The following is a 13,299-nucleotide window of genomic DNA, read 5'->3' as shown; positions in this document are numbered from 1 at the left end:
AGGAGTATATTATTTTAAGGGTCTTACATTATACATGCTAGGTGATGGCCTGTCTGGGGTTAAAACAATTGGCCAGAGGGGCGCCTGGGTGGCACAGTCGGTTAAGCGTCCGACTTCAGCCAGGTCACGATCTCGCGGTCTGTGAGTTCGAGCCCCGCGTCGGGCTCTGGGCTGATGGCTCAGAGCCTGGAGCCTGTTTCCGATTCTGTGTCTCCCTCTCTCTCTGCCCCTCCCCCGTTCATGCTCTGTCTCTCTCTGTCCCAAAAATAAATAAACGTTGGAGAAAAAAAAAAAAAAAAAAATTTAAAACAATTGGCCAGAGACAATCCAAAAGGTAATCTGTTCTTAGAAAATCAAGCTCCAACGTCATGCTATATTCTTCAGTAACCAAAGACAGAGGAAGGAGTTTAGTTCTTAAACTAATTACTACTTTAGGGAAACGGCAGTCAGGTAAGATTTAAAAAGATTTCCCACTATCTCCCTACAAAACACTTACTAGTTACAAAAGGAAAACGAGCACCTTTACAGTCAACAAGCCCAGCAGACACAACCTTAACAAAACGTTCAAAACGAGATGCTTAAAATTAACATCACCAGCAATGAGACCAGCAAAACCATACACCACACAGGACACAAATAAGAACACGTTTCCCTAACATTCCTGCCTAAAAATACATAACCTCAATCTTACCACAGGGAAACTTCAGACAAACTCAAATTAAGGAATATTCTACAAAATAACTGGCCCATAGGGGCACCTGGGTGCCTCAGTGGGTTGAGCGTCAAACTCTTGATTGCAGCTCAGGACATCATCTCACAGTTCGTGAGTTTGGGCCCCACATTGGGCTCCATGCTGACAATACAGAGCCTGTTTGGGATTCTCTCTCTCTCCCTCTCTCTCTGCCCCTCCTCTGCTCATGTGAGCATACACATTCTCGCTCTCTCTCTCAAAATAAATTTAAAAACTTAAGTAAATAAATAACTGGCTTATAATCATCAAGTGTCAAGATTGTGAAAGTCAAAGAAAGACTGACGAACTTTTCTAGACTGAAGGAGACCAGACAGACATGAAATTAATGCAACATATGATACCGAACAAACTCTTTTTCCTACAAAGGGCAGTTCTGTGACAACTGGAGAAACTTAAACAGGGTGGGGGGACTGGATCGCAGAAATCTAACAAGGTAAATTTCCTGATCTGGTGGTTGCACTATAGTTATGTAGGAGAATGTCCCTGTTTATAAGAGAGAGAGATACATTACAGTATTAGAGAGGAGGTGAGGGCATCATCGGGTCAGCAACTAACTCACAAATGAGTCAAGGAAAAAAAATTCTTGGTACTGTATTGCAACTTTTCTGTAAGCTTATGATTGTTTTATAATAAATTTTTAAAAAGACAGCATGATTCCATGATTTGAACCAACCATAAAAGAACATTTATGAAACAAAAAGGGAAATTGGAACACTGACTAAATATTTGACAATATTAACAAACAATTATCGATTATTTCACATATGATAATAGCCTAATGTTGGGTTTTTTTCTTAGAGTCCTTCTCTTTTCGAGAGATATATACTGAAATATTTACTGACAAAACACAATAAATATGTATAATATGATGTATAAGGTACTTGCTTCAAAACAATCCAAATTGGGGGGACGGGGGACACCTGGGTGGCTCAGTTGGTTAGACCTCAGACTCTTGATTGTGGTGATTTCATGGTCCGTGGGTTCAAGCCCCATGTCAGGCTCTGCACCAACAGCACAGAGCCTGCTTGGGAATTCTCTCACTCCCTCTCTCTCTGCCCTTCCCCAACTCACGGTTGGGCTCTCTGTCTCTCTAAGTAAATAAATAAATAAACTTAAAAAAAAAAAAAATCAGCGCACCTGGGTGGCTAAATTCTCTCTCTCTCCCTGTCTCTGCCCCTCCCCTGCTCACACACACTTTCTCTGTCCAAATAGGTAAATAAACAAAAATAAATAAAAGCAAAAGGTTTAAAAGAAAATAATCCAATGGGGACAGTAAAGATGAAAAAAGATTAGCCATGATTAATTAACACTGTATTGACAGTTGTTGAGGTTGGTTAATGGGTATGTGGGCATTCATTATACTGTTCTCTCTATACCCATATACGTTTTAAATTCCCCTAATTAAAAAAGGGGGAAGGCTGTTGTTTAGAGGTTCTGGAACAAAATAGCCCTGAGTCAAATTCTGGCTCTGCCACACAAGCTGTATGACCTTCAGAAAGTTATTCCACTTCTCTGAGTCTCTGTTTCTTCATCTCATAAAAGGACTAATAATTAGCACTACCTCCACAACCGTGGTAGGACTCAATGTACCAACGACATAAAGTGCACAGTTCCTGGCAGACAGTAAATGCTCAGCATACATGAGTTATCATCAACTTCTCTGCCACTCTGGAGATAGCAACCTGATGTTTTAAACCAGCCAGGACTAGAGGAAAGAAAGTCTCCTCTAAGAGAAAGTAAAGACTCCCAACTGCTAGCCCTGAAATCCGTTTATTCTCTAACCCCGAGTCATGGCTTATGCTGGACGCATAAGAAAGAATCTTGTTTTGATTTATTTAGTTACGACAGGTTTCCTGCAAGGCTAATGAAGTCAGGGACACAGAATAGTAAACTTTGAGTACTTACTCATTCATTCAAAAGATAAGTACGCTATTCTGTGCCAGATTCCGTGAAGAGAGCTGGGAATACAACAAGACCTAATTCTTACTGGATAAAATGTAGACTGCTTAATGGACATGTACACATCTCCAGAATCACAGCTGACACCCTAAATCACAAGGTATTTAGTGAGGCAAAAACCTTTTGGGGTATTACACGAGCTCAGCATCACCAATCAGCCAACTGCTGGTATAGACCACAGGAAGATCCCCTAGCCCAAGATGAGCTGACCAAGTACCCGTCCTGGAAATCTGAGCTGGGGCTGAGAGACACAACTGTGACCCATGAATAACGAGAACCGTAACATGTAAACATAGGAACTACACAGCTGCTGTACTCACTCTGCAACAAAGATGAGGAAGCAGGAAAAGCTGGTCTAAGTAGACAAGAAAGCCGGAAGGGCTTCCCAGACTGGGTACAGTCCTTTCTAGACACCTACAGTATTCCTGCCCTTGGGCTCCACAAGACACCCCTGAAGTCTTATACAAAAGAAGATTTCTTTTTGGCTTAGGCTGAATGGCTTAAAGAAATTTCTGTTACTCACTACTAAAGAGTCCTAACAAACACAGATACCAGGTAATTGGTGGCTTTGATGCTACCATATCCTAAGGCATGAAACAGGACTCTCTCTTCTCAATCCAGGACTTAGGAGTCACAGAAAGGGCCCATCTCTCTCCTTCCCTTCCTCTCCAATGGCTGCAGCATGTAGCTTCATAAAAGGTCAGCTCCCAAACTTACCCCTTATTCCATGTGTTTAGTGCTCTGACGGTTAGGTTCCCCAGCTTGACCACAGATGCCTATAGGAACCCCAAACTTTCTGAAATACAGTACACTTCTAAGAAAATGTGATTTTAAAAAATGTGATTTTAAAAAATGTGATTTTTAAAAAAGCCTGGCTGGCTCTGTTGGTAGAGCATACAACTTTTTGATCTCAGGGTTGTGGGTGAGCCCCACGTTGGGTGTAGAGATTACTTAAAAAATAAATAAATAAATAAGATCTTGGGGCACCTGGATAGTTCAGTTGCTTAAGCGTCTGACTCTTGATTTCAGCTCAAGTCATGATCTCATGGTTTCTAAGATTGAGCCCCGCATCAGGCTCTGTGCTGACCGTGCAGAGCCTGCTTGGGATTCTCTCCCTCCCTCTCTCTCTCTGCCCTTTCCCCACTCACATGCATGCATGCACATACACTCTCTCTCTCAAAATAAATAAACATTTTAAAAAATTAAAAAAGAAGGATTACAGATAAACTGATTCTGAAAACATACATATGATACTGCTTCCAGAAAGATGGAGCAGACATACTTTTCCTTAATCTTTCTGCTGCTAAGCACAAAAATATCTTTTAAGAATGAAGGAGAGAGGTGCCCGGGTGGCTCAGTCGGTTAAGTGGCCAACTTCAGCTCGGGTCATGATCTCATGGTTCATAAGTTTGAGTCCCACATCTCTACTGTTAGCACAGAGCCCACTTTGGATCCTCTGTCCCCCTCTCTCTTTCTGTCCCTCCCCCACACTCTCTCACTCTCTCTCAAAAATAAATAAAAAAAAATAAACAGAATGAAGGAAAAATCAAGACATTCTAAGATGAAAAAAAACAGAGAATCTGCTGCCAGAGTGTCTAAAAGGAAAAGATAAAAGAAGGAAGCTTGGAATATCAGGAAGGAAAAAAAAACATAAAAACATGATTACCTATGTAGAAAATCCCAAAGAAACTGCCAAAACAACTCCTAGAACTATTGAGTTCAGCGAGGTCACAGAATACAAGATAAACATACAAAATTCAATTATTTCTGTACAATATAATGAACATCTGAAATTAAAAATACAATAGCAACTAGCTATTTGCTATTGGAGCAAATAGCTTAAAAAAAAAAAAAAGACACTTAGGCATAAATCTAACAAAATACATACATATAGGACCTGTACACTGAAAATTACAAAAACTCTGATAAATCAAAGATGATCTAAATAAAAGGGAGACATATTGTGTTTTAAAACACAAAAAACATTGGTGTGCCTCTTGATCTGGGCTCAGGCCATGGTTCAAGCTCAGCATCCGGCCCTGCACTGACAGCATGGAGCCTGCTTGGGATTCTCTCTCCCTCTCTCTCTCTGCCACTCCCCTGCATGCACTCTTTCTTTCTCTCTTTCTCTCTCAAAAATAAACTTTAAAAAACAAAACACAAAAATATATATGTATATACATATGACCTTACCCCCTCCACCAGCACTAGCTGGGTACAACCCACAGAGGCCATGTTAGCTTTTGTTGCTTCTTCTCGAAAGACAGTAATAAGTTCCTCCAAACGCCTTAATTTCACCTCTTCTGGAACATCATCTTTCAGCCTGTGATATGCCCTGGTCTTCTATAAAAATAAAAAGAGAGATGGAGGTCACCAAGGACTCATAGAATCCTTTTTTCCCCCCACTGAATCCATTCTTAAGGTACAGAGGACCAGGTTCATTCCACTTGTAAGTTACAGACATATGTACAAGAACCCAAGCCACACCAGGAGGGTTCTCTAGCTCTAAGAGCATTCTAAGACAAGAAGTTTACTATGCAATAAAGTCACATTTTTGTAAGGGTTAAATTCTAAATTTAGCACATGAAAATTGTAGACTCAAAATTGTTCTTGATGTATTTATAGGATACAAATATAAGCTTTAGACAAATGTAACATATACTAAATAACTCATGTACCAAGTTACTCAGCAGCACTGTTTATAGATAAGACACAAGATGCAAAGCAACCTAAACATTTACCAATAGGTTGTTAGTAAATGAATTATGCTTTATCCACACAACAGAATACTGCACTACTGTAAAAAGACTGTGATAATTCCGTATGTATTGATATGATTACTTTCCAAAACATACTCTTAAGAAAAATAAGGTAGAGATCAACATATAAATATGTTTATAAATACATGAAATATCTCTGGAAGTTTACAGAAGAAATTCCTAAGTGATGGCCTTCAGGGAAGGGAGTGAAAAACCAGGCAACCTAGGAAGAAGGAAGAACAAGAACTTTTCATTGCATACTATTTTGAGCTTTTGAATTTTTTAAAATGAGCTCATATTACCTAGTCCAAAACATTTTTTAAAAGGAAATTTATCCTAAGGGCGCCTGGGTGGCTCAGTCAGTTGACCATCCAACTTCAGCTCAGGTCATCATCTCACAACACAGAGCCTGCTTCAGACCCTCTGTCTCCCTCTCTCTCTGCCCCTCCCTGACTGGTTCTCTTTCTCGTTCTCAAAATAAATAAATAAATAAAAAAAAAAAAAAAAAAGTACCTATAAAAAAAAGGAAATGTATCCTTGAAAAGCCTTTAAATTGTTTAAAATCATGGCATGCATACATGTGTGTATATGTGTGTGTATACACCTATTTTTTAAGGTTTTATGTACGTAAGCTTATATAACACAGTTGGGAGAACCACTGAGCTAGATAAAAGTATGGAATAAGAGGAAAACCTATACATCCAAGTGAGGACATTTAAACCAACTGGCCTTTGAGACAACTAGAGGAAAATGGCGAATGGGTTTACTCTATTTTGTCTTATTAACAACAACTTGCCCCTATTGTGCATTTACCATTACCAAGCACTATTCTCATTTCACAGGTGAAAAGACCAAGGACCTTTCTCAAGATCACACAGTTATTAAGTGAGAAAGGTACAATTTGAGTGCTTGCTCTCATCCACTAGACGACTTCAATCTTTGTAACCTTAATCCTAACCTAGAAATTAGATCCCAAAGTAAACACTCGTATTCAATGCCCCTAAGATATGCTTCCACCACACAATGAAAACCCATTTCCCAACTCTAGCATTACAAAAAATTTGTCTTACATAGTTATGTCCATGGAAGAGTAACAAAATGGAACCCAACATCTACTCTGAAGTTTCATCTCTGAAATAATTATGTAAGAGACCTAAATATATACAATGGCCTACTTACACTGCCTACAGAACACTAGGCAGTGGGCTTTAAAAGACATGAATTAGGGGGCGCCTGGGTGGCTCAGTCGGTTGGGCGGCCGACTTTGGCTCAGGTCATGATCTCGCGGTCTGTGAGTTCAAGCCCCGCGTCGGGCTCTGTGCTGCCAGCTCAGAGCCTGGAGCCTGTTTCAGATTCTGTGTCTCCCTCTCTCTGATCCTCCCCTGTTCATGCTCTGTCTCTCTCTGTCTCAAAAATAAATAAATGTTAAAAAAAAAATTTTTTTTTTAAATTAAAAAAAAAAAAAAGACATGAATTAGGTTGGCTGATGGCAGCTGAATGACAGTGGTGGCGAAGATCATGAGTTCCATCATTCATCAATCAGCCCTCCTGATCGGCCATCCTCCTCAGCCTCCAGCCCAAACACAAGGAAAGACACCCCTGAGCTGACTGGAGGGATGAGGAATGACCCATGGAAATTCATCCCTACCATCAAGAAAATGGCAGCAGAACGGAACTATCCCCTCTCTGCAAGAAATACACATTACTCTCCCATTCCTTCCTTATATCCTTCTGCTTTGTTTTCCTGGAAATCTGTGTTACAGGAAAAACTCTAAAGTGGTATCAGTAGATTCACTTGGCCTACAAAAATGAAAACTAAAAATAGCTGAAGATGGCTAGGAGGGCAACAAAATGCATCTGTAAGACAAATCACATCTGTAAGTCAAAAACGTTCTGCATGTTGAGAAATTATTTTACCCTTATAAAGAGAACAGCGTCCCCCCTCCACAATGGCATCCCTCCCTTCATATTAAAATTCTAGACGATCTAAACATAATTTAAAATATTTTAATGAAGACAAATATTGTCACAACTGATCCACTTTCATCTCAAGTTGCTGAATTATATAAAATAGGCTGACTAGAAAAAAAAAAGAATGAGTCGTAAGATCCTTGTAGCTTCTCAAGGACTGCTCTGCTGCCACTTTCTTTTCTTCCCAGTTGTCTACAATCAACCAGACACCGGTCAGGAATTCTGTCAGTGCCAGCACAGAAGTAGCTTCTCCCTCATCCCAGGGCTGACCTGTCTCATACTGTAGGCAAAGAGGAAGCCCATGTTATACTGAACTTCCCGAAGCAAAGACACCGTCTGGAGGTGATCTTCCTCTGTCTCACCACAAAAGCCAGCAATGAAATCGCTGCTGAGGCTCACACCTGCAACACATGACAAAAGACAACATGTCACTGCAGCTTATGTTCAAGAAAAGCCTTTCACTTGTGGGTTACAGAGAGAGAGACAGCAATTGTACACCTTCCTTGGAATACAAAGTGACAGTCCATATGCAAGTGACAGAACAGTCACTATGGAGCAAGGCCTGCTTAACTACAATGTTACCATGGCAAAGCCTGGCTTCTCAGTCTATATTCCCCTCAGCACAAGAAAAGATATTTTTACTTCACATGTTGGATTTAGGGACACAGCAGGAACTCCACATTTTCAAACTGGTCCTGCTTTTAATGGTGAAAACTTTGCAATATCTCATATAAACATATACTTTTGGAGCTAGTTTAACACAAAGTTTATTTAAGACCATAGAGGGGAACCTGGGTGGCTCAGTCAGTTAAGCGTCTGACTCTCCGTTTCAGCTCAGGTCATAATCTCCCGGTTTCGTGAGTTCGAGCCCTGCATCAGGCTCCGACAGTGCAGAGCCTGCTTGGGCCTCTCTCTCTCTTCCCCTCCCCTGCTCACGCTGTCTCTCTCTCAAAATAAATGAATAAACTTTAAAAAAAAATTTTTTTTAAAGACCATATAAACAATAACTACTAGTTACTAAACAGTACTAAGTGCTATATTTTCCTATTTAATATATTTAATTATTCCAACAAACCAATAACATACTATCAACTCTATTTTTTTTTAAGTAAACTCCACACCACACATGAGGTTTGAATTCAAGACCCCCAAGATCAAGAGTCACTTACTCTACCGAATGAGGCAGACAGGTACCCCTTATTAACTTTATTTGATAGATGAGGAAACTGCAGCCCAGAAAGCCTCCACGCTATCCTGCCCTCCAAAATGAAAAGTATTTATGCATAATACAAGTTAACAATAATTAGAAACTTGGAAACAAATGTAAACATTGTCAACCAAATCTAAATTAAAAGACTACTACAAAGCAATTCTATTAGAAGGGAAAAGAGAAAAAGAAGTTATGATAATAGGAAAGGAATTACCTCTAAGGACAGTTTTAAAGATATCAACTGTCCCCAAATCAGAACTAATGTAGACCATACCTGCCAGCTAACAAAGAAGGAACAAGGTCTCTCCCATATGTTCAGAAACACAAATACTGTAGAAAAGAAATCTCTGGGAGATCTGGGTGGTTCAGTTGGTTGGCGTCAGACTCATGATTTCGGCTCAGGTCGTGATCTCACGGTTCGTAAGATCGAGCCCCGCATTGGGCTCTGTGCTGACAGTATGCAGCCTTGCTTGGGAGTCTCTCTTCCTCTCCTTCCCCTGCTTGCACACGGTCTCTCTCTCTCTCAAAATAAACAAATAGGAGTGCCTGGGTGGCTCAGTTGGTTAAGTGTCTGATTCTTGGTTTAGGCTCAGGTCATGATCTCACAGTTCGTGGGTTCAAGCCCCACATCAGGCTTTGTGCTGATAGCCCGGAGCCTGCTTGGGATTCTGTCTCCCTCTCCCTCTGACCCTCCCCTGCTCGCTCTATCTCCAAAATAAATAAACATTTAAAAAAATTTTTTAATAAAATAAAAATAAATAAAAAAAGAGAGAGAAATCTCTTTAGCATTGAGGCCACAAGCTGACACCTTTGAGTATATCTAGCAAGACCAAGCCATTAAAAAACCAAAAAAGAGTAAAATAAAAGAAAGAGAAAAATGAAGAGGAGGAACGGAAGTATAGAAGGTAGTCCCTTTTTTTCATTAAGGTAGTACCACAGGCATTGCCTGCATCTGAAAAAAGCATTGTGGTCACTGGTACAGTAATGTGCTCAGCAGAATACATTTCTTAAATGTACCTGGAATAGATTCTCTGATATGATGAACTAACTCCACATAAGCTTCTCTTGAATATCTGCAAGAAGGAACAAAAAGAAAAGGCTTAGATGAACCAATCTTCTTTAAATGAATGCTGTAAAAAGATAACATTATGCATTACCACATATAATCACTTCTTATCCACATAGGACAGTACAAGCGTAGGTTAAAGTATCCAGAACAGTCCTTTTGATGCTAATCCTGTAATGTAACCTAATCTAGAGCCCATGATTCTTTAGTTCAAGAACATACATTATTTTAAATAGCCTTTTTAAAAATATAAATAAATAGCCTTTTATTTTTAGGGTTTATTTATTTTTGAGAGAGAGAGAGAGAGAGAGCGTGCGCGCGAGCAGGGGAGGGGCAGAAAGAGAGGAAGACACAGAATTTGAAACAGGCTCCAGGCTCTGAGCTGTCAGCATAGAGCCTGAAGTGGGGCTTGAACCCACAAAACGTGAGATCATGCCTGAGCTGAAATTGGACACTTCACTGAGTGAGCCACCTGGGCGCCCCAATAGCCTTTGATTTAGTAAGTGAGGACAGATTAAATATTTAAGAGGATCTCTAGGGGCACCTGGGTGGCTTAGTTGGTTAAGTGTCTGATTCTTGGTTTGGGCTCAGGTCATGACCTCATAGTTCATGATATCAAGCCCTGTGTGGGGCTCTGCACTAACAGCATGGAGCCTGGAGCCTGCTTGGGATTCTCTCTCTCTCTCCTTCTCTCTCTCTCTCTCTCTCTCTCTCTCTCTCTCTCTCTCCCCCCTTCTGTCCATCCCATGCCCGAGCGCACGCACTCACTCTCTCAAAATAAATAAACTTTAAAAAAAAAAAAAAAAGGATCTCTAAAACTGCCAATGTGGAAAACAAGGCAAAGCACTAGTTCCACACAGCCTGCCATTTGTCACCTTAGCCTTTCAGTCTTATCTCTACAGTACGTATTAGTCCCAAAGTAAGTGAACCAGAGACGTGTTTAAATTCTAACACTTAAAAAAACTTTTTTTAAGTTTATTTATTTATTTTGAGAGAGAGAGTGAACACGCAAGTGGGGAAGGGGCAGAGAGAGACGAAGAGAAAGAATCCCAAGCAGGCTCCAACCACCAGTGCAGACCCTGATAGGGTGCTCAAACTCACGAACCGTGAGATCATGACCTGAGCCTAAGTCAGAAGCTTAAACGACTGAGCCACCCAGGCATCCCTGGCCTAAAAAACTTTAATGTTAAAAGCTAAAGGATTAATATCTCAAAGAGTGTGCCACACAGTAAATAATAAAAAACATGCTAAACAAATGAGTGATCCAGTCCTTAGTCTATACTTAGGGAGTAAATAGAAACAGGTTATAATGTCCATGGGTTTATTCATATAACAAATATTGACTGAGCAGCTACTATGTGCTATACACTATGCTGGTTCTTAGACACTCTGTGGTCCTTAAGAAAACATGGAAAGGTACAGGATGCTCCCTCCCCCAAGCAAGTCTGACCCCCTCCGCATGGCCTCCAATACACGGCTGCTTCCACTCTGGGCTGGTAGGTGGATCTGTTTACAGATGTTGTCTCTCTCATGAATCAGCTGCAGAACCTGATCCAACAGAACACATTAAAGGTCATCACAGTCTCACCAAAGAATCCTGCATAAAGGAATACCACCCCCACTGTTTCTTAATAGGCTGACTTTTTTTTTTTTAAAGAACTTTAATGCTTTCTTTTTTTTTTTAACATTTAGTTATTTTTGAGGGAGAAAGAGACAGTGTGAGCAGTGGCGGGGCCAAGACAGACAGAGACACAGAACCCAAAGCAGACTCCAGGCTCTGAGCAGTCAGCACAGAGCCCAACGTGGGGCTCAAACTCACGAACCGTGAGATCATGACACGAGCTGAAGTCAGATGGTCAACCGACTAAGCCACCCAGGTGCCCCTCTTAACAGGCTGATTAAACCAAACACATGAATTACCCAAATCCTTTACTTTTGCTCAAGCCATGTTGTCTGTCCCAGACATTTCCCCTGATGGCATCTCCGCTTTCAAAAAGTGAAGCAAGAAAGCAGAGGTCAGATTCAAGCCATGGGCTGACATGGACAAGAAAGGAAAACTGGTATTTGTTTCATCTAACTTCCAAACTAATTAGCTACTTTAAAAGACACCATCAAGAAACTGGAACGAGGAAAAAATATCTGAAAAAATACATTGACAAAGGATTTGTATCAAGAATACATAAAAAAAGTTTTACAACTCAGTAAGAAGACAATCCAGTGAGAAAAAAGTAGCAGTGGGGCAAAAAGACAGATGTTTCACCAAATAAAAAAAACTTTAAGGGGCGCCACCGGGTGGCTCAGTCAGTCGGGCGTCTGACTCTGGCTCGGGTCATGAACTCGTGGTTCCTGAGTTCGAGCCCCGCATCAGGCTCTGTGCTGACAGCTGAGAGCCTGGAGCCTATTTTGGATTCTGTGTCTCCCTCTCTCTCTGCCCCTCCCTGACTTGTGCTCTGTCTCTCTGTATCTCAAAAATAAATAAACATTATTTAAAAAAAAAAAAGTTTTTTAATTTTTTAAAAACTTTTAAAAAAGGTTTCACATGTAGGCTATAATTAAAGCACTTGGTAAATACCTTCCATACAATATACCTATTTCTCAACCCCCCCAAAAAGCAGGAGGTTATTATTAACCTCATTTTACAGACGAAGAGGACAAGATGAAACAGTCATACCTACTAATAAAGCAAGGGAAGAGCTAGGATTTAACTCACATCTTGTCACAGGCCAAAGTCTGGACTGTTTCCCACTGCAACATATCGCCTCCCTTTCTGTCCTTCCCATAAAATCTTGTAATAAAACCTCTCTCCGCAGAGTCCTCATGGTCCCAGGTGACCCTAACTTCCCAGAATATCAGTCCTATCTCTATACCTGCGGTGAGCACAGCATAACATAAAACTTGCCAAAATCACTATGTTGTACACCTGAAACTATACATCATATACATATAGTGTGTCAACTATACATCAATCCCCAAAAAAAATAAATTTTTTTTTAAATATATCAGTCCTATCTCTACCCCAACACTGGTGGACTTTAACTCTGGTGGAATCAAAGGGCAATACACCACAAGATCCCCTGATCAAGATTCAAGGACTGCTGTATCCCACTGGGTCCAGCTTTTGGCAAGCTTACACATACTGATAACAGCTTGGCACGGTTCACTGTTGATACTCACCTCATCAGGAAAGTCTTTGGGGTGGGGAGAAGTGAAACGGATCCTCATTTCAGGATCTACTCTGGAGACATGATCCAGAAGGTGAGCAAAACGAAGGCCTCCTTGCTTGGGTTTATAGTTGGTGGAGAAGCCACGGCTGAGGTTGGTAGACACTGCATTGTTGAACTGGATCTCTGAACTGTCCCGAAAACTATTAACATTCTGACCAAGGAGTGTCACTTCTTTCAGCCCCTGAGAAAGGGAAAGTGAATATATTGGAAGCAATTTAAAACTTTTTTGGTAGTTTCATGCCAAATCACTAATTGATATTAGTTCAACCCACCTAGAGCCATTCATAAATGTATTCTACTCTGTATTTTAACCCAGTAATTTCGTATTTGGGCATCTTGTCTGAAGAACTGAACTTCAG

The 13,299-nt window shown here is 40.6% G+C and overlaps 1 protein-coding gene across 3 annotated transcripts in view; it reads right to left on the bottom strand.

Annotated features, from left to right (window-relative positions):
• CDK5RAP1 (CDK5 regulatory subunit associated protein 1) overlaps positions 1–13,299 on the bottom strand; it is an 82,019-nt gene that overhangs the window by 51,193 nt on the left and 17,527 nt on the right. For all 3 annotated transcript variants that reach the window (XR_003967632.1, XM_030309788.1, XM_030309789.1), the window contains exons 8-12: positions 12,891–13,121; positions 11,167–11,264; positions 9,668–9,723; positions 7,711–7,841; positions 4,904–5,053 (exon numbers count right to left, since the gene is read on the bottom strand). Coding sequence is in view for 2 of the 3 variants with exons in the window: in XM_030309788.1 (XP_030165648.1) it covers positions 4,904–5,053; positions 7,711–7,841; positions 9,668–9,723; positions 11,167–11,264; positions 12,891–13,121 (666 nt within the window). In the remaining variant the exon portion in view is untranslated. The remainder of the gene's footprint in view (positions 1–4,903; positions 5,054–7,710; positions 7,842–9,667; positions 9,724–11,166; positions 11,265–12,890; positions 13,122–13,299) is intronic.

The sequence above is a fragment of the Lynx canadensis genome, chromosome A3, assembly GCF_007474595.2.
Source record: "Lynx canadensis isolate LIC74 chromosome A3, mLynCan4.pri.v2, whole genome shotgun sequence".
In the NCBI taxonomy this organism is placed as follows: Eukaryota; Metazoa; Chordata; class Mammalia; order Carnivora; family Felidae; genus Lynx; species Lynx canadensis.
The sequence above is the reverse complement of the archived record's forward strand: the minus strand, read 5'-3'. Positions and strand labels throughout refer to the sequence as shown.